Here is a 22,520-nt window from a genome sequence, read left to right on the forward strand (position 1 = left end):
CCGCGCCCGCTGAGAGGCTGTTCAAACTCTTATAAGCTGGCCCCCCTGTTAGTAATCTCAGTGCTCACATCATGCGACCCCACAGCCTTAACCAGAGCTGGACGCTATGGGTGAATGGGGGCCGCGATGAAAACCGCAAATTAGCTGGCCAGCGCATGCTCTGTAATATCGGTACTGTGGAAGAATTTTGGCAAGCGGTGACACATTTAAAGCCAATTGTCGAGATTGATGACGATTTCGCCGAGATCCAGTTTTTCAAACACGGAGTTAAGCCCGAAGAGAACGACCCCGGCAATGCTTCTGGGGGGCAGTGGATCCTCAGGATCAAGCGCGCAGGCACTCAAACGAGAAACCAACTCGATTTCCTGCTAGACGTAGCGACGGTGTGGGAGCATCTCTTGATGTCGGTGATTGGGGGCAGTTTTAGCAAGGATAAAGTGTATTCGCCAGCAGAAATCCAGGGGGTAGTTTTTTTAGTGTTCCCAGACGAGTTCTGGATATCTGTATGGAACAAGACTGCTTTGAACCCAACCATAGTCAATGCTATCAGGGAGGAGCTAGATGCGACGCTCGAAAAGCATCTTGGGAGGCTCGGTGGGGTGATCTTCGAATACCTTCCTCATTCTCAAGCTTTGGAGAGCCCCAAACACCGGCATAAGCATCGAGGACATCATCTGCACTACTAGTGAAACAATTGCTGTTGGCCCGGCAACTACAGTGCTAGGCAGCCGCCAAGGAAGTATGTTAGGCGAACACGCATCCCACGGGCTCCGGGAATGCCGAAAAACTACTGCCAATGCTAGTTTAAATTCAAACACACTCGCTGTTCAGCAAAACTTTGAAGTCTTCGGAAAAAGTATATGCACAGCTGCATGGCACCGGGTTCCAGCTGCTTATCGGACCACAGATAGCGACACTTCTGCGAGTAGTTTCTGACGCGTGCAGATACAATGCATTAACAAATTGGGCGTTAGTCATTTTTGCCTGCATCCGTTCTCGGCCGCCTGACCCCGAGCAATCCGAATTCGCCTTGGACCTAAACCAATGCGGCGATGTGGACCAGTGATGATATCTGAATAGCGTCCCGCAGCATATCAATTGTGTCCTTAGTGACCCGCTGCAGCCTGCCCAGAGTTTCTTCGCTTACTTGCCAGTTACACACAGTCACTGACCATTACCGTGCATACTTTGTTTAAGTAATGGTCCGGAATTCGATCGTCCCTGCGAGTCGTACTGCATTGTGAACATCTCTATTCCATAGGCAAGGCGAACCGATGTCAAACATCAAACGATTCCGCTAGAATTACCGGCGTGAACGCCCAAACTGGACCAGCGAATAGGCCCGGTCCGTATTTCAGATTGAAACCAAACCCTGACACTGTGTCAATCACAAGACTGCAACGCGTAGTCCTGCATTCAAGCCTCCACCTTAGGTTTGCCTAGTTAGTTTTCAATGTGAGAATTAGTGCAGAATTGGAGATAGTTGCCCCCCTCCTGCTAACTCTCAATGCGTGTAGAGTTTGCCCAGCTGTGTTGTTTTCTCGGTCCGCCTATTAATCCCTGACATGCAATGCACTAAACTATATGCAGCATATCATAGGTTTTTTGCACCCAGTACTTCAAATGCGTCCGATTATTAATCAAGTTTCAATTTCTGGTCCCACCGAAGAAGCAGCCACTCCGAGCGATCTTTTTTGATTGCCATCGCCACTAACTCGACGATATTCAACACACGCTAGCTGGGACTACCCCTTTTGTTCACGGCACAGTTTAGGACACACCTGTCTGGATATTTCACACAGCCACGCCCAGTTATTCAGTAACCGCCTTTTTGATCGAACACCGCCCAGTTGGATTTCTTCGTTATATACTGGTGCGGATAATTACTACCTCAAAGAACGCGAATCAAACTAACAGCGCGTTCTCAAGAGTTTTGCTTCCATTTGCAAGTGGTTTCACATCCATTGCCCGTTTGTTACCTTGTTTGAAGCAAGCGTACGTTTCACCTTTTTCGATACGTAAACCGCTTCTATCGAAGATTATCACTTCAATTTGCTCCAGTTCACCATGAGCGCATATCTTCAGAACCCCCTGACCGAATTCCTTGCCGAATCTATCATTGTCGGTGAGGATCTCCCTCAGCCAATGGACAGTGGAGAGCTTGATATCAAAGAAAACAGGTTCCAAGCTGATGACTACCTAAACTTTGAGCGGTTTTCTATGTCTTCAAACGACTTTTTAGACTCCGATCACCATCAGTCACTTGATGCCACTGCTGTCAATAGCAAGGCGTCGTCTGCCACGCCTACATTGAGCGGCTCAGTTGACCCGAGACATGTTATGCTGCCTAACGGACTGAATCCTGGATTCGAATCACAAGTTTTTGCGTCCGGGAATGAGGAGGTACCCACCGATAATACCTATTTGAGTCCTCGCAGATCTGGCCATTTTACGCCGGTGAGCTTTGATATTATGGGCGATGACGGGTTGCAAATAAACGGTTTCACACCGTCTCATTTCGACAGAGGTGCATATAGTTCATTGCCCCCGAGCCAGCCACCTAGTCTACCACCGAGCCAGCCGTCCAGCAGGCCACCTAGCCCAGGCCGAAGCTACCCGCCGACAGCGTTCAGTCATTTGAGCTCACAACTAGCGGCACAGCAGCAACATCAAAGCCCACACGTACCACAGTTGAATGGAGGCTTCGTACAACAGGTACCTATAATACCTAACTCTCGGACAACAGCATCGGCCGGAGCATCGGCCGGAGCATCGGCAGCTTCTTCATACAATGCTTTGAACTTCTACAGCCAACCCAGTCAGGCATCGTTAAGCCGCCACCCGGGTCTCCATAGAGCTGGCTCTACTTCTAACGCACAGGCTCTTGTTTCAGACCCTAATTTGGATCTGTTCCATGAGGTCGTTCCGGACTTGTTCGGAACCGGGTCCGGGTTCTCTGGATTCAGCAGTCCCTATGATTCAAGCTCTCAAAGTGCTTTTGCACATATGAAAGTCAGCAGCTCATTTGGTCCAGGCTCTTTTGGAAGCAACCTGGCTGCCGCTGCCTCTTCATATCAACGGTCCTCTCTTCAGACGACCCCAATGGGGTCATTGGGCGGTGTTAATGGAATTGACATGCTTCCGGGCAGTAGCCAAGTTCCCATTCCTTCTTCTCCACTTCCTCGAAGCGGCTCACAAGTCTCGCTTTCCGGTAGCGTCGGCTCTCTGGGACGTCGTAACACATCTGTCTCATCGGCGGGCGGCATCTCTAAAAGCCGGCCGCTTTCGAGATCGTCATCTACTGTTGATGCCGCAGGAAAGACTCGAAGAGCAGCCAATAATGAGAAATTGCAATGTACAAACTGCAGCACCCGCAACACACCACTCTGGCGCCGCAATAGCGAGGGCCAGCCATTGTGCAATGCTTGTGGGTTGTTTTTGAAATTACACGGACAAGAACGGCCACTGAGTCTCAAGTCTGACGTTATCAAGAAACGTAACCGTAACGCTTCAACAAACAGCAGTCGAGTTTCTGCCGAAGCCGAGAGCTCGTCCCCCGCCGCCTCAACCAACTCGCGCAGAAATAGCAGCACAGCGCACGTGGGCGATACGAGGCTGACAAGTAAAGTTAAAACTGAAAAGCCAGTCTTGATTGCACCCAAACCGCTCAAGGAGAACACTCCCTCGTCTTTCCAGGGCGGACCCTCGCCGCTTTCCCAAAATAGCGGGCCCTCGCCTGCTCCCACGTCCGGCACGTCAAGCAGCACCTCTCCCTTTTCTAATGGGACCTCTCCAGCAAGTGTCACCTCTCCTAATAACTTCATTTCTCCCCGACACGTGCTGGCGACGGCTCCCCCAAGTGGTTCTACGACCCCGTCCTATTTAGGCCAAGTATCTGCTGGTCAGGCTCAGTCGAAATGGGGCTGGGAGAATGTATAGGTGCCTCTGGCTCTTTCCCGTAGCGGCACTTATTATATATTGTTCTAGATTTTATTAGTATTACTATCTTAATGTCTTTCAGTTGGTTGGGCGAGTTTACCTTCTGCCAATGTCAGCATCGACCGAGCGCCAGTCGCTGGAGGTCGATATCCCATTCACGAGCAACATGGCGGTAGATTTCTTCCATCTGGCGGAAGAAAAGTACGGGTTTGCTGTTGTTCATCCCGAGACACGCACTGCTGCAGACCTTCTTGAGGCAGATGGTGCCGAAGGAGCAGATAAGGGAGACGGCGAAGGGGACGACGATGACGACGATGAGGATAATAATGAGGACGAGGACGTTGTCAATCAGAATGATAAAGAGGAAGAGACCGAGAACAACGATGGCAAGGAGCGAAAACGAAAACGTGGTGAGGGCCGCTATGACCTGAATGATCCGTTCATTGACGATTCCGAAATGGCTTGGGAAGAGCAGGCCGCGGCCACGAAAGATGGGTTTTTTGTATTTGCTGGTCAGTTGGTGGATAAAAGCGCGCCACAGGAGATCGAAAAGGAAGACAAAAAAAAGGTAACCAAGCGCAAGATCAAGGTCGATGATGCCAAGCCAGTCAAAAAGAAGAAGCTAGTGACTCTTGCGCCTGCAGATGGCAAAGATGCTGCTGCCCCGTCTACGAGTCCTGCCCCTGGAGAGACGCCAATACCCGCCGCGGCATTGGATGCTGGTGCTGAAGCGGAAAAGCCCAAGGTCAAGCGTCAGCGGAAACCCAAAGACCCGAATGCACCGCCAAAGCCTCGCAAACCGCGAGTGAAGAAAGAGAAAGATGCAGCACCAGATGCACCGGTCGCAATTGCTCCTTCTGCTGAAAACGGGACGCCTGGCTCTGCGCCCAATCCTGCTACGCCCAACGAGACACCGATCAAGCCCAAACCGAAGCGCGTGACCAAACCGCGAGTGAAGAAAGAGCCAGAGGTCAAGGACGCAGCCAAGGATGCCGCCAAGGACACGGCTAAAGACGAGGCCAAAGACGCAGCGAAATATTCATCCAAAGATACCTCTAAGGATGCTCTCAAGAACCCCCCCAAGGAAGCACCTGAGGCTGCAGTAGCAGAGCCAACCCCAGTTAAATTGGCACCCAAGCCAGCAGAACCAAATCCGGCCCAAGCTGCCCCAACCGGGCCGTCTGATCTACAGCCACTTGCACCAAAAACAGAAACTTAACAATAAAATAAACTATTTAAACCTAGCCTTCTCCAACGACTCAATAGCCATGTTTATAAGGGCAACAAGGTTGGCTGACAACTCGTTTCCTTTAACAGTGACATGTTTCTTGAGCTTTTCAACAATCTCCTGGACCCTGTCATCGTCCAGGTCAATAACTGTCAGGAAATTCAACCAAGACATGAGCAACGGTGCTGCCTCGCCGCTATAAATGAAGTCGTTGAAGTTCGTGCTTACAATGTCCAAAATCTGCGCACGTTTCTTGTCGTCAAGAACCAGCAAGTTCTCGGGATTGCTTGAATTGCAGACTATTTCTTTTGATGCACCCTGATCGGTACCGATTTGACACTTGAGCTTACCAGTGAGTAAAACTTTGAGCATTTGAACAGCTGAATCCAGAACGGTATCGTAGGGACAGTTTTCAAAAGTATCAATGAGGAAATCATAGGAAATACCCGGGCTTTGCAGTCGCAGGAGCTTTGTTACGACCGAGTAGGCAATATGGCGGGTCTTGCGAGTGACGTTGTTTGCAATACAAAGGGTCACCTGAAGATAACGACAGAAAACATCTCTTTCAAGCGCTCTAACCTCTTCAGGTTGAACGCATACCGACGACCAAAGAATCCAATACAGCATTGCATCCCGAACGCCCAACGAATGAGGAATACAGTCCGAGAGTTGGGTAATTGCTTCCACAATCTTGCTGAACGGCAATTTGGCTCTCCGTGTGCCATCAAAATGTGTTTGAGTAGCTAGCAGAAGTAGACCAGCAGTTGAGGGAGACTCAAGAATATCCTCCGGCTCATCGTCAAGGCTGGTGACTATACTCTTGGAAGCTTCCATTACGATATCGGGCCAGGCATCATCCAATTCCAAGTCAAAAGATTGCGCGAGCTGAGCAAGACGGGACATTGCCTCATTAATACGCTCGTTGTACAGGCTAATATGATAGGCGGCATCACGAGACTTGGCCGGGCATAGAGCAATCTTGTTCACAATTTGATAGTACAGGCGATCTGCCCACTTGATGGAAACACGGTCCATGGTGACTTCAGCAGCATGGCTGACATAGTTCTTGAGCAGATTGGCCGTGAGACCGATTTCTGCTTCACTGACCCCATCGAGTTGCATGGCGAAATCTCGGCCCAGCAAGAAAAGATGTCGCAAATGAATAGTCAAACTTGGGATATCACAATCAGGGTCACTAGCAACAGTTAGCAGTGTCGTAGCTGCTGATTTGAAGAATCTGGAAGGGTGCTCTGTCTCGATCGAGGCCAGCGAGAGTCGCATCAATTCATAGAGCATTTTGAACTTGAAGTCTCGCAAACGGGCTTCGTGATGCTCTTCAGCAGTAGAAGCTTGATAATTGGCAGCCCGAACGGAGAAATCTCCAGGCTCAAAAAATTCACCCCCGTAGTTTGCACCATTGTCTGATTCTATCGCTTCCTCAATCACAGTTGCTTCCATGTCTTCTGACAATCGTAACATTAACTCACTACTCTTGAGGAACAACTCCTTGTGATTTCCCTCAACGCTCAACAGAGTGAAGATTTCCTTGATTAGCGGCAGCAACTGCTCTCTACCCACACCGGGCTCACATATATCAATGAACGGCAGAAGTAGTGCAGGGAGATCCCAGCCGACACCATAGGTCAATTTGGGGTATTTCTGCATGGTACTGTAGAGAGCACCCAAAACTTGGCACGCCTGTTCGGCGGTATAGTTGGACGCGGCCCCAATTCGCAAGTCGAGAACGGTAGCGTACGACAGAAAGTCGCCGGTTTCAACGGCCAAGGCGCCTGCGTCGATGATTACTTCGATTATAGTGCCGATGGCAGCATCTGAGGTTGTACTCTCAGCCATGGATCACTTTTAATAGGAAAAACAAAAAATTAAAAGGCTGGGGTACAAAAAGTAGCACGGTGATACGATATAGGAAAAGGAACACGCTAGTTAGTAATCGGCGTAAGGGAGCCTGGATCTAGCAAGCTATCCCAATCAGTCACCCCAGGGCAATTTGGCAAAGCAGGCCCGACTTGGGCGAACGAAGTAGAATTCCAGATTTCTGTAGTATTCTTCTGCACTAGGTTATGAATGCACGACTTTTAATGCATAAAGACGCCAGCCCCACGGTTCGATCCAGCCGCCAAGGGCCCCCAGGTGGATTCAGGAATCCTGACTAACTGGAGCAGATACCCACCCACCTTCATCATACAAAAAGAGACTAGTGCAAATGCTTTCTCGCACTGGTAACGCTGTAGCTCGAGTAGCACCGCTTGCACTTAGCAGATCATTCGCCACACGCAATGTTTTCAATTCGCTATATGTAGCCAAGCCGGTTGCCCAGACTGTGGCTGGTAAGCTGCTCCGTGACCATCCGGTAGTGGCGCGCCGCCAGTACACCCGGCGGTCTATTGATGAGCCAGCCAAGGTTGTCGAGTTTGACGACGTCAATAAAGCATTGACTAAAAAGGACGACAATCTTGTTCTTGTGGACGTTCGGGAGCCTGACGAGTTCGCTCAGGGTCACATCCCAACCGCGGTTAATATTCCTTTCCGGTCTTCTCCGGGCGCGTTAGGTCTCGACGCAGCGGAGTTTGAGGACGCATTCGGATTCAAGAAGCCTGCGACGGACAAAACCCTGCTGTTTTACTGCCAGGGTGGTGTCCGCTGCGAGGGCGCTGAACAGCTCGCGGCCACCTACGGCTATCAGCACCGTCTCAACTACTCTGGTTCTTACCAGGACTGGGTTGACCATAAAGGCGAGGTAGAGGTGCCCAAGGCCGCCAGCGAGGAATCTAGTAAAGCCAAAGCCTCTGCTTAAGGGGCTTTATTTTTCTCTTTCGCCTTTTATTTCTGTACAGGACAAGCTAATAATAAATAGGAATCCAGTCGTTTCTCTTAAACCCTCCGATCCGGCAATGCCTTCTTCTGCTTTTGAGCAACCTTGCGGCGACGCTTCTCAATGACTCTTGAAGCGTCCTTCTTCGACATGGCGGCGAATCGTTCTTTGAGAACAATCTCGCGCTTCTTGGCTCGCGAAATGGGTTGGTTTTTGATTTTCCGGAGAATCTCCGCCTCCTGGTCTCGTCTCTTGAATGTTTCTAGCCGCGATGCTTGCGATCTGATTGCCTTTTCCAAAATCTCTTGCTCTTTAAGGTCCTTACTCTTGGCAAGCTCTTCTTTCATTTGCTTGAGTTCAGCTTGGCGATACTCGTCTAGGAAGGCATAATTCTTTCTCGTCTGTTGAAGATCTGCTTTTCCTAAGGCTGTATCAAATCGTGGATCCTGGTACAGGCTCGTGTTTTTGGGCTCGAGACCGGGAATCGCCCGCAAACGAGACACGGGTTTTTTCGAAGACTGCTCACTGGGCCGCTTCATGACAAAGTGAAAATCTGCTTGATCGGTTAGCAGTCAAATACCCGGCCACCGATCAACTCGAAATGAAAAATGAAAACAATCATCGCTAAATTAAACAACAACTAGTGCCTTCGAGCATATATACAAATTACTCCTTGAGAGCGTCTTCGACCTGGAGTTTTCGGGAATGGCGATCAAAGGTTTCAACCATTTCACGAGTAGACGTAGTTAATGGGTCGACATCTAACAAAGTCCCATCCTCTGCGGTTAGTATGGTTCTTTTTTTTTTTTTTCGGGCGGGCTCGTTCCCTTCATGTACTTACTGAACTTGACTTTGATCTCGGGCACAGCTGTCTCGGTAGGATTCAAAAGCTTGAACTGAACATCAATATCTGTGCGTTGTCTGGGAGGAATCTGTGCTAGAAAAACGCGAGCCAGCTTGGCAGCGTGGCCGGCCGGCGGCATCCGAACAATAGCACTGGTGAAATATTTTGTGATCATGGTTCAACCACCACCTTGTGTTTGACTAATCGGCCTATGTCTAACCTGGACGAGACACCAAAGCCGGAAGAAGAAACGGCGGTGAAAGGCCCTGTCGGGGCTTTGACAGATAACTCGTCCAATGAGCCCGCGAGTCAATCAGCTGATTTGACAATACCCAAAATCACTGTGCGCTTCCGTCCGATGGGTGGCACCAAGCGGTTGCAAACAACAATGTTTAAAGTCTCGTCGGAGCACGAGTTCTCCACGCTCGTTACCTTTCTACGCCGAAAACTCAACTTTGCCCCCCAAAACTCGCTGTTTTGTTACATCAATGCCTCGTTTTCCCCGGCGCTCGATGCTCGTTTGGAAGACCTCTCCCAGGCGTATGCCGTAGAGGGCGTCCTTAACGTCTACTATTGTGCAACCGTAGCATTTGGCTAAGCTTATTTATTTAATTCCACTAGAATCTGCAAATCGAGCTCCTGTTCAACGAACCCCTTGATAAGTCCTACTTACAGGCCAGGTCTTACTTGGCCCCGCATTACCCTTACCCTACAGACCAGATCCCCCGCAGGACCCAAGTCTGACACGAGCCCCCACCACTTCACAGTTGCACTTTCATCAAGATGTACTTTAGTGGTTTATTCTTGAGTTTGCTTTGGCTGACCGGCGCGGTTGAGGCCGGATGGTTTTCCAAAAGTAAGGTGCGCGAGATTTCCGCGAGAAATTTCAATGCAGACGTCATTAAGAGCGGGAACGTCTCTATGGTGCTCTTCTATGAGCCATGGTGTCCTCACTGCAAGGATACTGCTCCTGAGCTGAAGAAGTCCGCCAAGGCTCTCCAAGGATTGGTGAATGTTTTTGCTGTCAATTGCCAGTTGGATGTGAACAAAGAACTCTGTGTTAGCCAAAAGATCGAGAAACTGCCGACCATCAAGGCCTTCCAGCCCGCAAAGTTGACTGACGTTGATTTCAAGGACGTCGTTGAAGGCAAACCTCTCAAGCTTAAGAAACCGCGCGTATTCAGCTACAATGGACAGCGTGAGGCCAAGGCTTTCAACAAGTTCGCGACCTCCAAAATCCGCAATTATGCTGCCTCCCTCGCCAACGAGAACGCTATCAGCTGGTTCAAACTGAACAAGATCCCTCGTGTCATTATGTTGCCTGGCAGTAAATACAAGTCGAAGTCCATTGCCCCTCTTTTCAAGGTTTTGTCCAACGATTACTTTGGTAAACTGCGCTTCGCTTATGTCCCCCGACGTGTTGATGGTGCGTGGAGTTTGCTGGGCTTGCCGGCAGTCGAGCAGTCCCAGCTGGTGTACATGTCCGACGATAAAGAGCCTGTTGTCTATCTGGGTGATCTCCACAAGCGTGCTGTCAAGAAGTTCATTGATGAGCAGTACAGTCTTGAGATGACTCGTCGTCAACAGCGCGATTTGCCGTTGGTCCCTGATCGTGAGGAAGCTGCCAATGGTCTCGAATGGATAATTGAGGATGCCCAAGAGGAAGAAATGGAGCACGTCAAGTCTGCCCGTGAGGAGATTGAGGCCGATCATATTTACGTCAAGCTCTCCCAGGCCCAAGCTGAAGAAGAACTCCGTAAGGAGCGTGCCGAAGCCGCCGGTAAAAAGTACGTTCCGCGTGAAATCAACGAAGAGAAGATTCGGTCTGAGCTCGAAGAGAAGCGCTCTTCACTCTCGGCTGAAGTTTCAGTCGCCAAGGCTAAAGCGACCGCCGAAGCTTTGGGTCTCAAAGAAGGCGAAGAGATTACTGAGGAACAACGCATCATTCTTGATGGTGAGGTTGCAGAAGAATTTGTCTATGACGGCCCTCTGGATGACACTGCCGAGGCACTGCCTGTAGAAGATGTTGAAGTCGACGAGGAAGCTGCTAACATCGATGACTCTGATGATGCTCAGGAATCCGTTGATGCTATGCTTGACGAAATCGATATCGACCTCTTGCCTAACGAGGTTGTTGAAGAAGGCCCCGAGGCTATTTCGTCCTACCAGGCTAAGATGCTCTCGCTGCAAGCCGCTCAGAGCAAGTCTGCGTCCGGCGCTGCAAAACCCAAGGTGACTCCATCTGCCAAACAACGCAAGCACGATTACCTTGAGTCCATTAGTGACGTTGTCCGCAACTGCATTCGATCTAACAAACTTTGCCTTCTCATGGCTACCAATCAAGAGTTTGCCGATGACGACAAGCAGAAGCTGTTGATTGCCCGCTCCAAGATCTCTGGCATCACAAATGAGAAGCTTATTTTCAACTACTTCCGTTACGACGACAGTGAGGAGCTGAAGGGTATGTACGATAAGCTTGGCTTCAAACCCCAATATTTCCGCATTTCTCGTACCGACAAGAAAACCGAGGTTCCTCAGGCTATGGTCGCGATTTTCGACTATGAAAAGGGTAAAATGGCTCACATGACTGCCGAATACACAGACGCACACATCATCAAACTCATCGTCGACTACTTTAATAAAAAAGTTACAACTGCGCCCATCCCCAAGGAATATCGCCTTATGGTCACCAAAGAGGATATTGAGCTGCTGGGTACTCTTGACGACGAGGAAGAGGGTCATGACGAGCTTTAAAAGAAACTTTATGCTATAAAATACCATTTTCCCATATTTTTTAGTTACCAAAATGTACATCTGCGACTTTGCGCAGAATGGCTTGCACAGACTCCCGGAGATCCCGGCCCATTTCTTTGTCTAGCAAATCGATTACCAGACTGTAGAGTTTGTCTACATTGGCCCTGAAATCGTCATTATCGAACAAGCAAACCTCCTTGAGTACGCAGATGACTATGGGTGTCATCGTCTTGACATGGCGATAATCCGTAGCAACCAAGTCGTTATAATCAGCAAGAATTTGCCGACACACATGCATTAGCTCTCCACGAAGCTCACTGCGGCCTTCAGTGTCATCCTCGAGCTTCGCCTTGTTCCTGAATAAAGCAGAGGCCACCGCGATATAATTCTGAGCAGCCGCTGACTCCTGCATGAGTAAATTAGGTGTCTGCTTCATGTACCCTAACTGGAACAGTTTGGTTCGAAGGTCGTGATTATGGTTGAATGTCCGGGCAAATTCGTACGATTCCTTCAGTCGATGGGCAATCCGTAAATTGTCCGGGATGGGGATCTTTTCAATCACAATAGGAGTTTTCAGAATATCACCGGCGGATTCAATCATGAGAATCTGCTGCACAGCCAGAGTAATGGATTTGTGGAAAATACGAGCTTTGGCATGGCTGGGAGGGCCTTCCAAATGAGATGCATCGATCAGGTCGCTAGCCGTTGTCTTGCGGAATAGATACTCAATCTTGTCACAGACCTGCTGCCAGTGACGATCACTGAATCGTTCAGCGTTGTTTTGTACAAGCGCAACAAGGCACGAAGCGCCGATGTGGGAAACAGTATCATTTTCTTGGCAGATGCATGTTTTGAGCAGTGACAGGAAAAAGCTATCCAAAGAATGCTCCAGCATATCAAAATAACGTCCAAACAGATTTATTATTTGCCGTAAAGCTTGAACAAGCGTCGTGGAAAGCCAGAGAGTGGTGTCTTCGTCCATCTGGGATTTCGGCGTCTCCAGCACCGTGAATAGCGGAAAGATCTGTTCACTGCCCACGAGATCCCATTCGTCCTTTGAGAATGAAGAACCATGCTCCATTAATAAATCAAACAAATGATTCAAGGCCCGGCCACGAACTTCGAGATCAGCACCTTGCATAATCACATCGTGTAACGCAGCAAGAATCCGGGAAAGAACTTTCCACGGGCCCTCGTCGTCCTTGACAATTGCCAGGAGCTTATCAGCAGCTCGCAACCGGTCCACTGCACTGATAGCAACTTTGGCATCGGACTGTTTTGCCATAGCCGCAGACGCAACGAGATATGAGCCCAAACCGTCCTGGGTAATGACGGCCGAAATATGCTCATCGCCTATCATAGTCAACATTTTGAACGCTTGACGAACAACTGATACATAGTTTTGTTCGGCAGCAGCCTTCAGTGCGGCGAATATAGCAGACCAGCCTGAAATCAATCGATCGGCTTTAGCAAGAACCATTTGACGCAGGCAGTCAATAACAAACCCTTTGGCTTGCTCACTTTTCGAGTTTTCCATTGTCCAAACAAACGGATTCAAAAAGTCTTTCTGGAACTTGAAATGAGGCAGTTCTTCAAGGTCCAAGAACCTTGTTGATAACTGGCGTAGCGAATCTAGAGCAAAGTAAACCACCTTTTCATTGCTGTGACAGCAAAGCTTGTTAAAATGAAGACCCATTTGGGCCCAGATTTGCGACCATTCACGGCGAATACGTGCCATATTGTAATAGCAAACGTCAACAATTTTTTGTAACGAGAAAAGTCTTGGCTCGGCAGCATCCTTTGAGGATTCGATTTCATCAAGTGCTACCTCGGCCAGTGCTTTGACAAACTCGGTGATAGCTTCAGCAGACAATTTAGATGATTGAGTAAAGATCTTGTCAATACTAAGCACAAGTTCTCGAGAACGCAAGGTATCGGCAACTTCAGTCGGCATATCCATAATAGCACGGGAGAACCGATCTGACGACTCACGACGCAAGCTGCTAACATCAGGAATAGATTGAGCAGATACGCCTCCCAGAACAATCAGCTGCAATCGCTCAAACTGAGAAACCATAACCAGGACGTCTTTCCAGGATTCATGGAGCATATTTCCTTCAGTAAGGGCCACCTGAAGAAGTGTCTGAATAGCCATAATATTCTTCACTTTGAGGGCAGAAATATCGCTCAAACTCAGCCCAGAAAACTGTACTAAAGAATTGACAAAAGACGTTCTGGCCAAGTCAACGTCAAAGTGGCACGCAATTCGCAAAGCTAACGAGAGACCCTCCATACTAAGTTTCACCATGTTAACTTTGTCCTCACGGAAACAGGCAGAAAGGCCAGCAAGAACGGACATCCAAGACATCTCGAACATGGGGCGAATATGCTCGGCGTGTGAAGCGTTGTAGTACATTGACGCTGACCTGCGTTCTCGTGCAGTCATACTCTTGAACAGTTTGGCCGTTTTGGAAGAAATGACTTCACTAGCCACCAAATATGCTTCACGCGAATCTCTCGAGTCAGTTCCACCCCGAATTACGGCTTGTTGCTGCTCACTAACAAGTTTTATTTCATTGGCATGAATTTCGTTGTAAATTTCAGTCAAGTAATCATCAGGAAGGTCCAAACCATCGTTAATACCACGGTTATTGGTGATAAAGTCTTGAACTGACATACGGGCACGGCGCACTTGAGGGCTATGAAGCTCGGTGTTGAGGAGCATAACCGAGTACGCCAATGTGTAGGGTGTATCTGCATTGCTGAAGACGGTAGGATTCGCTTGAGTATACTTGGTAGCAAACTCAAGCATATATCGATCAACAACTTGGCCTTCGCCGGGAAGACGGAACTGTTGGAGAAGGAATCTCAAGGCGTCCAAAAAGGTCAGGTTCTTGAAATCCATCTGATCAACGAAATGATGCATAACAGCCCTGTTGAATTGATCATCTTTACCCATATACTCACCCATCTGTTGTTTGTCGAATCCGTCATTTTCTAATAGCACCTTGGCTACCAACTCGGGCTCTTTGGCCTTGATGATGCCTGCAGCAATCAGCGACTCAATTCCACGGCTAGGACGATAGTTGAAATCTGAGATCGCTCTGTCTAGAGCCTTTTTGTTTGTCTTGAGTGTTTCAAACTGAGTAGGATCGTCTCCAGATAGATGACGCAAATGGCCGTTGCTTCTTGCAGGAACGGTAGACGTCGCAGAGCTATCCAGAAGGGTGTCCTCTGACTGATTCTTGGACAAAGAAGAAGCAGAGGATGTGCGCGAGTGAGTACTTTCATCGTCTGACTCACGTTGAGACCATATCATGAACGACCGCAAAACACTAACCAAAGACTCTAAAGCCGTAATTTTCATTGCAAACTCTAGTGGGTAGGTCGCCGCGTCCATCCTACCATGCGTGGCTACAATATGGTCAATCGATAAACTTGGCGGAAGGTTCAAGTTGTATACAGCAATGGAGCGATTGCGGTCTTGCCGGTAAGCCTGCAGTTGAGTCTGTGTAATACTAACGGGAAGAGTGGCAATCCTGCCTACCATCTCGATGAGCTTTTCAAAAATATTGATGGCTCTAGGATCGCAATCATAATTCAAATATAACTCAACAAGAGACCTCGGGTCACTGCAGATTCTTGAAACGAGGCCCAAAAAGTACATTTTCTGATGCAATGTAGCGGTTCTCATCTCCATAATTGTGAAATAAATCTCTCGGAAGAACACCTCGATTTCATGCTTGAATTCAGATCGAAGATTCGAAAGCACTAAAGAAAAAATCTCTGCGGAAATTTCAAACACTGCTGGTGATATAGAGGCAGCATTGTGGCTAAGAGTGGACCAAAGATAGTCTTTGATAGCGTTGGCAAATCGAATGTTTCTCGAGCGAAATTTGACCAGCAACGTTTTCGAAGCAAAAGCAGAGATCTGTTCTTTGAGAGTGATATGGATCAGATGCAAGCTTAAAAGCTTGGAGCGCATACCATGCCCTTTGAGATCGTTGAGATCGACGTCGGTCTTCTCAGATAGTTTACAAAGAGTTCGGAACACAAGAAAAGCATCTTGAGTGATAAAATCAGCATCTGCAACTCCAGTGGGTTCCTCTTCCGCAGACGCACCACCTTGCATCTTCTCAAGTGTCAATGCAGTGGTGCTTGCACCCTGCGAATCGGTTGCTTCTGTCTTGGGTGGATCAACGTCGTTCGCCTTTGCGAGGGCCTTAACCCGCTCGAACACGGCTTGGACCATTTGTGTAAGGCTCACCTGGGCAGTATGTTGGTTCGGTTGTGATCTAGAAACAACAAAAATGTTGTAAATCTGACGAATAGCTTTAAGCAGCGTCGGTCCATGGATGAGTGTGTCTTCATTTACTGCTGCCGCCGTAAGAGCCTTGATGATCTGCAACTCTATTCTTGAATCAGTCGACTCACCATCAAAAGTATCACAGACAATGTCAACGGCTCGCTCAAGAATCGGGACGGTGGGAGGACCCTGTGGATCAACGTCCTCGCGCAACACTGAAAATGTGAACAATTTGCCAATACAGTCCAGAGATTCTGCACGCAGTTCTGTCGAGGAGCCCTGGGCACACACAATTCTCAACGGTTCCAATAATGTCGAAGCGTTTGGCAGAGACCCCCGGTTCTCGTCAATCTGGTTGAGAACCTTGGACACAGATTGATCTAGAACAGGAATACGCTTCGCATCCTTGGACTTTTTAATAGCTTTCATGGTGCCTTCAATGAAAACCAGCGAAGAAAGTGTGGTTTCATTGGCTACTTGGGGCCGTTCTTCAGCTTCTGGCTCCGGTAGGGGCTGGGTTAGCTCTGGCGTGGCAGTCGAGCTGGGTCTGTCATTGGCGGGCTCAGGCACCTGTTGGGCTTCAACTTCTTCAGAGTTGATATCCACCTCGTCAAGCATTTCATTCTCTTGCACTGCCCCGTTCTCGGCTGGCGGGGTATCACCACTAGATTCGAGCGGAGATCCTGGCTCACCACGCGACATTTATGAGGTTTACCTAACCAACAGCTATTTCTGCCCTTTAGGCAGTGGGATCTGAAAATACAATATAACGAGTAAACGATTAAATACGGTTAACATGAAGCTGTTCGAGCTTTGTTCCAAGACGCGAAATACGAAGCAGGGAGTCGCAGCCGTAATTCTCGAGAGAATGGATTTCGAATGCACCTCCCCAGTACTCCGCATACACTCGAGCCAACGCTATGCCAATGCCTAATTTTGTCATTGTATCTCGTGTGTGGACTTCATTGTCGGATTCTGTGCGCATGTAGAGTGGCGTGCTCTTGATCTGCTGGTCAATTTCATGCAAAGCCTCGATAGGTAGAGCAAGGGCAACCTTGCCGGTAAAGAGCAGCGGATCATTGTCGGACATGGGCTTTGCAAACGACCAGATGGATGGAAGTTCTTTAAGGGGGATACCACCACCCTGGTCGCTCACGCGAATGAAGACGTTTTCGTTTGTTGACGAAACACTAATAAGAATAGGTTTGACTGGAGTGCCTTGGCGCTGGGCGAAAAGGATCGATGCTTCGACAGAATTCCGAAGAATTTCTCCCAAAATATAGTCGATATGTGACCTCAAGTATGGGAAAGCGGTATCGACATCGCCCTCAATTTCGAAAATAGGCATATCGGTGCCAGGGAAGCTGGCCCTAATCGAGTCGGTAACGGTTTTGATGGAAGTCTGCAAAATTTCTGAGGGTCTGCACTGCAGAAATACCTCGCCAATATAGCTGTTGTCTTTGTCGTCGTTCGTTTGGCCTCGATTGAATGCTTGGGTCAAAGAATAGTGTTGCTCGGCAATCACTCGCCGCGAAATACGGGACATGAGCATTGTCCGCATGAATTGATCAAGCATTGGGCCGTCATCTTCATGAGACGACGTGCGAACAATCTCTTTAACCCCCACAATAAGATCCGGCACAATGTTCCCGTGCTTGTCCAGAAGGTCGGCGATGAGTACGCAGAACCGCGCGTTATCCTCCATATCTTTAATCTTGCCGAACTTGCGACACCTATCAAACGCCAGTGTGTACTTTTCAAAGACTTGAGTCATATGAGGATTGGACATCACGCGATAAGGCATACGCTGCATGTCGAGAATGCGGTGAGCAAGGCGAATAGCCATTTCCTCTACAATATAATTTGCCCCTTGTATAAGCTTCTCCTCGGTGAGTTTCCGCCCAAACACAGCCAGCTGTCTAAGAGAAACAGGGCGAGCAGCCTTCTTGGCCCACTCGCTTGCAGCGGTCTGGTAAAACAGGCGTGGGGTAACCACCTCCGAAACCGGATAGGTCACTGGTCGCTCGGTCACCATTGAATTCTCAAGCATCTTGATTTTGGCACACTGCGTAGACAGTCCGCACGTCCATCTTCTCATCCTGTACCCCTTTGAGATAAAAAAGCTCCTTACTCTAAACGGGTGGTGGGGTCACTAAGTGGTAGGATGACTCTGACTGAGCTTTTGGGTTGATTTTGGGAGTTTGGGAAACATTGCTTCTTAAACGAAAAGATGGCCGCGGATAGCAAGGATAACGAGAAGGTTGTTTTGTTTTTTGACATTGACAACACGCTGTACTCATGTAAGGCTGGTGTAAACGAGCTTATGGGGAAATACATCAAAGACTACATTGCCAACACGCTGAGCCTCGATGATGAGAGTGCCGATTTCCTGCATAAAAACTATTACCGCCAGTTTGGTTTAGCAATTGAGGGTCTCGTGAGGTTCAACCACATCGACGCTATGGATTACAACCATAGAGTAGACGATGCTCTTCCTCTGGACACAATTCTCAAGCCCGACCCGTTGCTCCGACAGTTGCTTGAGTCGGTTGACAGATCAAAAGTCAAGATTTGGCTCTTCACCAATGCCTACAAAACACATGGTAACCGTGTTGTGAAATTGCTCGGTCTGGATGGCATTTTCGACGGCCTGACTTACTGCGACTATGCCGTACGGCCCCTGGTGTGTAAACCCAAAACCGTGATGTTCAAGAAGGCAATGGAGCAAGCGGGTGTCTCTGACCCGTCCAAGTGCTACTATGTCGATGATAGCGCTCTTAACTGCGATGCTGCAGTCAAACTTGGATGGAAATATGCCATTCACTACACGGAAGGAGTCCCCTCGAACTCGGGCAGGTCACAGATTGACTCGCTTTGGGAACTCCCCAAGGTTGTGCCTGAGCTATTTGTTAAGGATCTTGCAGATGCCGCAATTCGAGCAAGAGAAGCAGCGGACGCAGAAAGCAAAATCACCGACGGTGGCTCCAATGTGAATGAAAAAGACGCTGCACGAAACCCAGCCGACGCTCAAGCTGAACTAGTCACTGCTTGATTGCGTTTAAATTAGATGAGTTGCTTAGATTATTTTGTTAAGAAAAAACTAAAGAGTGCCCTGCGCAATCTTTGCGGGCTCAGTTTGAACGCGTAGACTCAGCGGTGGTGATCCCATATCTCCAAGTGCGGGGGAGTCCAAGGCTGGCGGGGTCTGCAAGTGTATATCAAAAGGAACTGTTCGGGAATGAGGAACCGTTTGGCTCCGCTTTAGTGAGTAGCTCCAGAAATGACCAGGACGATGCTCCCGAGAGGTTTTAGAAAAGTGTAATCGCTGATTCTTGCACCAACCTAGGATTCGCCGAAAGTGGCTACGGTGCTCAACTTTTTCCGGTGTTTGCGGCCTCCAGTTGAATTCTGGAGACTCCCTAAGGTCAGAATCTACACATTTGAATCGTTGATCCAATTCCTGGCTTAGATTCTCCACCAGATTGCTAACAAAGACAGCGGAGGTATCCGGTGGTCTTACCAAGGGACGAGAAACGTATTCAGGAACGGTTTCCATTAGTACGGACGACTTACGCCGCTGTTGTTTATTAGTTTTTTTCTGTTTGACCTGAGGTTCCTCGATGTCATTGAAACGTTTGTAGAAACTTTCGACTTCGGCATCTACACTGTCGGGTGAAGTCTCAACAATAGGCTTAGTATCTTCACTCCCTCTGATGCCAATAAATGGAGCTAATGCTGCCATGGATGATGCTACGCTGAAAATACTCAGTCGGTGGTCGTTGTAGCTTTGTCGTTTGTTTCTACGTTTCAGACTCGGGGAACTTTTAGGTTCAGCCTGAGGTGCTGATTTGGTAGGACTGGGGACTGGGCGCCCTTGGGCTTTTTCCGCTATTGTAGTGGGTGCCTGCAGTTGCTTTCGAAGATCCTGAGCTCGGTCCTGGACATTCTTTGAGGGCATTGTCGGGACAGGGGGAGCATCAAGTTCTTGAGATGTCGCAGAATCGGCGAGACTATTGCTCGTGGAGAAAGATCCAGACCCATTTGGAGACGTGTTATAAGAATCTAGAGTATCGCTCGATGTCTTTGCCCCAGGATCGGATACTTCGCTTGGCTCTTCAATACACGTAACAAGCGCCTCTTTAGACCCGTTGATATTTCTCTTTGAAACCAAACTTTGAAAGCTGAATCGTGATCTCTTTTTCACATTCATTGGGGAAGGTGAATCACAACTCTCGGCATTTTCCTGTTCATCTTTTTTCTGACCACCAGGATTGCCCGTTGTAGCAGGTTCTTTCTCGTCGGGCTGAGCTGGTGCCGAGCGTTCCACCAAATCAGTAGTAAGAAATTTCAGCACAGCGTCAACTTCTAAATCTGGAGGAGAATCAGTTGAAGCGCATGGCGATGGCGGAGTCGGCAATACCGATGTAGGTGAACACAGAAGCTTGGGTATGATATGCTCAGTTGAACAGTCGTATGCCGGGTTAGCAGTGGTAAACATACCACGAGAATCCAGATATTTGTTTGGGTCGAAGAGGTCTGTTGAACTCATTATAACCTGGGGTCGCGAAATATCGTTTGGCCGGAAAGGGTTACCATCAGAGTTGAGCCATTGCTGGCGACGTCGAGAGCGGCGTAACGTGGCAATTGTCTTGCTATAGCCACCACTACTGTATATCATCGAGAAAAGATAGGCTTAAAATTAAAAATGTACCATATTATATGTTTTGGTTTCCAGCGTCATGCTGAGGGGCATTAGGAGGATAAGAAGGAGTGCATTCTGCAAACGCTGAGATTGGGAACTCTAGAGGCCTTGCCTACACATAAAGTAAGTAAACCGGCAAAGACTTCATTTTGACGCTTTCAGCCGAATAGACCCCTCCGATACTCTCGATCGAATCTGCAGCCGGTAACGGTATGTAGTAGCGAGCCGGCTCTACCTACCATTAGCAGTCGGGCAATTGTGAGCGGCTCAACGTTTAGGCTCGTTTTTTTGTTTTAGCCCCATCGTTTGTTCTTTCGTAGTTCACAGTAGTGAAATTTCACTCTTTCAGCCAAGAGCCCGCGACTTTTTAATTGGCACCGTCCTGCATCTGCCTGCAGGGTCCTATAGTATAAATATGCGGGGGCCATCATATTGTTGGGACTATACTTGATAACATGAAAAGTGTTCTCGTTCTTGGAAGTGGTGGTGTTGGAGCAGTTACTGCTCTAGCTTTGCAATCTAGCGGCGAGGCAGATGTTACCCTCATCGTTAGAACTGACTACGAGACGGTTATGACTCGTGGGTACGAGTTCAAGTCTGTCGACTACGGTCAAGTGGATGGTTGGCGCCCCAGCCGGGTTGTCAAGTCTGTTGACGAGGCTGTAGAGCATGGACCCTATGACTATATTGTTGTATGCACCAAGTTTGTTCCTGAGGTGCAGAAGACAGAAGACATGGTCCGTCCGTTCATGCACAAGGGAGCGACTGTCGTTCTCGTTCAAAACGGTCTGGGCAACGAGGAGCCTGTCATGAAGGCGTTCCCTGATGGTTATGTTCTTGGTGGTGTATCCATGATTGGTTCGACCAATTACGATGGTCGCATCAACCACATCTCTCCTGACGAGGTCACGATTGGAACTTACGACAAACGCCCTGAGGCTATTGCATCGGCCAAGGAGTATGTTCGTCTTTACAGTTTGTCAAAAAGTAAGGGCATTTTTACTGAGCATCTTGCTAAAAAGCGTTGGATTAAGCTGTTTTACAACGCTACATACAACACAATCGCTGCAGTGACTGGCCTAGATACTGGCCGGCTGTATTTCAGTGGCATCAGTAATAATTTGGTCAAAGAGGCTATGGCTGAAGTCCGTGCCATTGCTGAAAAGGAGCTCGGAGAAAAGTTGGATCCCGGTATCGAAGCTTTCATGCTCAATGTCGATGCCAACGAGTACTACGAACCATCCATGCTCGTCGATGTAAGAAAGGGCCAGCCCATGGAGCTGGAGGCCATTCTGGGCAACCCGTTGCGTCTGGCTCAGAAACACAACATTCCCGCACCTTTGCTTCAGGTCGTGTATATCATGTTGCGAGGCCGCCAAATGGCCCTTCTTGAAAAACGAGGACTTGTTGATCTGCCTCCATTGGGCTTCGACCTCAAAGAGCACAAGCCTGTATATGATACTTTGCCCTGGACAGAATAGTAATATATAATTTTCTCTAGCGCTACATAGCACAATCTCCCTTAGATCTTAGCAGTTTGACGAGTTTGACATTGGCGCTCGAGCTTGATCTGTGTTTGTCATCATGGCTTTTTTCGGCAAGGATTCAGAAGCGTCCTCGACGCAAACTCAGGACGTCAAGCAGCGAGTTATGCAGGAAGCTGCCCAAGAACTCGCTGTTGCTGATGTCACAGAGCTGATCAACGTAAGTTCGCCCCATACGGTTGCGAGCCAGACACCCAACTAACAAAGAACATGACCAAGGTCTGCTACGACCTCTGCTTCCCGAATCCGGGCCCTATTCTCACCAGCGCCGACTCCAAATGCACCGAGCAGTGCTCCAAAAAGTTCATGGCTGCCTGGAATATTATCTCCCAGACTTATGCCTCCCGTCTGCGTCAGTAGCTGTATATAA

At 48.7% G+C, this 22,520-nt stretch overlaps 15 protein-coding genes across 15 annotated transcripts; 9 read left to right on the forward strand and 6 right to left on the reverse strand.

The window, feature by feature from the left end:
- Nucleotides 1-71: 71 nt before the first annotated feature.
- On the forward strand, nt 72-686 carry B9G98_02508 (Eukaryotic translation initiation factor 4E-4; the record flags this gene model as incomplete). The annotated part of the gene is made up of 1 exon (XM_024809065.1): nt 72-686. One exon carries the CDS (start codon nt 72-74, stop codon nt 684-686), a length of 615 nt encoding a protein of 204 aa, XP_024664833.1.
- A 1,381-nt stretch (nt 687-2,067) lies between these two features.
- B9G98_02509 (Nitrogen regulatory protein areA) lies at nt 2,068-3,939 on the forward strand (the record flags this gene model as incomplete). The annotated part of the gene is made up of 1 exon (XM_024809066.1): nt 2,068-3,939. One exon carries the CDS (start codon nt 2,068-2,070, stop codon nt 3,937-3,939), a length of 1,872 nt encoding a protein of 623 aa, XP_024664834.1.
- A 109-nt stretch (nt 3,940-4,048) lies between these two features.
- Nucleotides 4,049-5,158, forward strand: B9G98_02510 (Histone promoter control protein 2; the record flags this gene model as incomplete). Its single annotated transcript, XM_024809067.1, has 1 exon — nt 4,049-5,158. The coding sequence occupies one exon, from the start codon at nt 4,049-4,051 to the stop codon at nt 5,156-5,158; it is 1,110 nt and encodes a 369-aa protein (XP_024664835.1).
- A 12-nt stretch (nt 5,159-5,170) lies between these two features.
- B9G98_02511 (CAP1-binding-protein) lies at nt 5,171-7,021 on the reverse strand (the record flags this gene model as incomplete). The annotated part of the gene is made up of 1 exon (XM_024809068.1): nt 5,171-7,021. The coding sequence occupies one exon, from the start codon at nt 7,019-7,021 to the stop codon at nt 5,171-5,173; it is 1,851 nt and encodes a 616-aa protein (XP_024664836.1).
- A 370-nt stretch (nt 7,022-7,391) lies between these two features.
- On the forward strand, nt 7,392-7,982 carry B9G98_02512 (Thiosulfate sulfurtransferase RDL1, mitochondrial; the record flags this gene model as incomplete). The annotated part of the gene is made up of 1 exon (XM_024809069.1): nt 7,392-7,982. One exon carries the CDS (start codon nt 7,392-7,394, stop codon nt 7,980-7,982), a length of 591 nt encoding a protein of 196 aa, XP_024664837.1.
- A 77-nt stretch (nt 7,983-8,059) lies between these two features.
- On the reverse strand, nt 8,060-8,539 carry B9G98_02513 (rRNA biogenesis protein RRP36; the record flags this gene model as incomplete). The annotated part of the gene is made up of 1 exon (XM_024809070.1): nt 8,060-8,539. The coding sequence occupies one exon, from the start codon at nt 8,537-8,539 to the stop codon at nt 8,060-8,062; it is 480 nt and encodes a 159-aa protein (XP_024664838.1).
- Nucleotides 8,540-8,666: 127 nt separating this feature from the next.
- Nucleotides 8,667-9,019, reverse strand: B9G98_02514 (54S ribosomal protein L44, mitochondrial; the record flags this gene model as incomplete). The annotated part of the gene is made up of 2 exons (XM_024809071.1): nt 8,667-8,779; nt 8,842-9,019. 2 exons carry the CDS (start codon nt 9,017-9,019, stop codon nt 8,667-8,669), a joined length of 291 nt encoding a protein of 96 aa, XP_024664839.1.
- A 36-nt stretch (nt 9,020-9,055) lies between these two features.
- B9G98_02515 (Ubiquitin-like protein ATG12) lies at nt 9,056-9,442 on the forward strand (the record flags this gene model as incomplete). The annotated part of the gene is made up of 1 exon (XM_024809072.1): nt 9,056-9,442. One exon carries the CDS (start codon nt 9,056-9,058, stop codon nt 9,440-9,442), a length of 387 nt encoding a protein of 128 aa, XP_024664840.1.
- A 185-nt stretch (nt 9,443-9,627) lies between these two features.
- Nucleotides 9,628-11,598, forward strand: B9G98_02516 (Protein disulfide-isomerase MPD1; the record flags this gene model as incomplete). The annotated part of the gene is made up of 1 exon (XM_024809073.1): nt 9,628-11,598. One exon carries the CDS (start codon nt 9,628-9,630, stop codon nt 11,596-11,598), a length of 1,971 nt encoding a protein of 656 aa, XP_024664841.1.
- Nucleotides 11,599-11,610: 12 nt separating this feature from the next.
- B9G98_02517 (Protein transport protein SEC7) lies at nt 11,611-16,606 on the reverse strand (the record flags this gene model as incomplete). Its single annotated transcript, XM_024809074.1, has 1 exon — nt 11,611-16,606. The coding sequence occupies one exon, from the start codon at nt 16,604-16,606 to the stop codon at nt 11,639-11,641; it is 4,968 nt and encodes a 1,655-aa protein (XP_024664842.1). The 3' UTR covers nt 11,611-11,638.
- Nucleotides 16,607-16,685: 79 nt separating this feature from the next.
- Nucleotides 16,686-18,002, reverse strand: B9G98_02518 ([Pyruvate dehydrogenase (acetyl-transferring)] kinase 2, mitochondrial; the record flags this gene model as incomplete). The annotated part of the gene is made up of 1 exon (XM_024809075.1): nt 16,686-18,002. One exon carries the CDS (start codon nt 18,000-18,002, stop codon nt 16,686-16,688), a length of 1,317 nt encoding a protein of 438 aa, XP_024664843.1.
- A 132-nt stretch (nt 18,003-18,134) lies between these two features.
- B9G98_02519 (Suppressor of disruption of TFIIS) lies at nt 18,135-18,956 on the forward strand (the record flags this gene model as incomplete). The annotated part of the gene is made up of 1 exon (XM_024809076.1): nt 18,135-18,956. The coding sequence occupies one exon, from the start codon at nt 18,135-18,137 to the stop codon at nt 18,954-18,956; it is 822 nt and encodes a 273-aa protein (XP_024664844.1).
- A 48-nt stretch (nt 18,957-19,004) lies between these two features.
- On the reverse strand, nt 19,005-20,582 carry B9G98_02520 (hypothetical protein; the record flags this gene model as incomplete). The annotated part of the gene is made up of 1 exon (XM_024809077.1): nt 19,005-20,582. One exon carries the CDS (start codon nt 20,580-20,582, stop codon nt 19,005-19,007), a length of 1,578 nt encoding a protein of 525 aa, XP_024664845.1.
- A 479-nt stretch (nt 20,583-21,061) lies between these two features.
- On the forward strand, nt 21,062-22,087 carry B9G98_02521 (hypothetical protein; the record flags this gene model as incomplete). Its single annotated transcript, XM_024809078.1, has 1 exon — nt 21,062-22,087. One exon carries the CDS (start codon nt 21,062-21,064, stop codon nt 22,085-22,087), a length of 1,026 nt encoding a protein of 341 aa, XP_024664846.1.
- Nucleotides 22,088-22,190: 103 nt separating this feature from the next.
- Nucleotides 22,191-22,510, forward strand: B9G98_02522 (Mitochondrial import inner membrane translocase subunit tim13; the record flags this gene model as incomplete). Its single annotated transcript, XM_024809079.1, has 2 exons — nt 22,191-22,310; nt 22,358-22,510. The coding sequence occupies 2 exons, from the start codon at nt 22,191-22,193 to the stop codon at nt 22,508-22,510; spliced, it is 273 nt and encodes a 90-aa protein (XP_024664847.1).
- Nucleotides 22,511-22,520: the final 10 nt, after the last annotated feature.

Source organism: Wickerhamiella sorbophila, assembly GCF_002251995.1.
Source record: "Wickerhamiella sorbophila strain DS02 chromosome Unknown contig3, whole genome shotgun sequence".
Lineage (NCBI taxonomy): Eukaryota > Fungi > Ascomycota > Dipodascomycetes > Dipodascales > Trichomonascaceae > Wickerhamiella > Wickerhamiella sorbophila.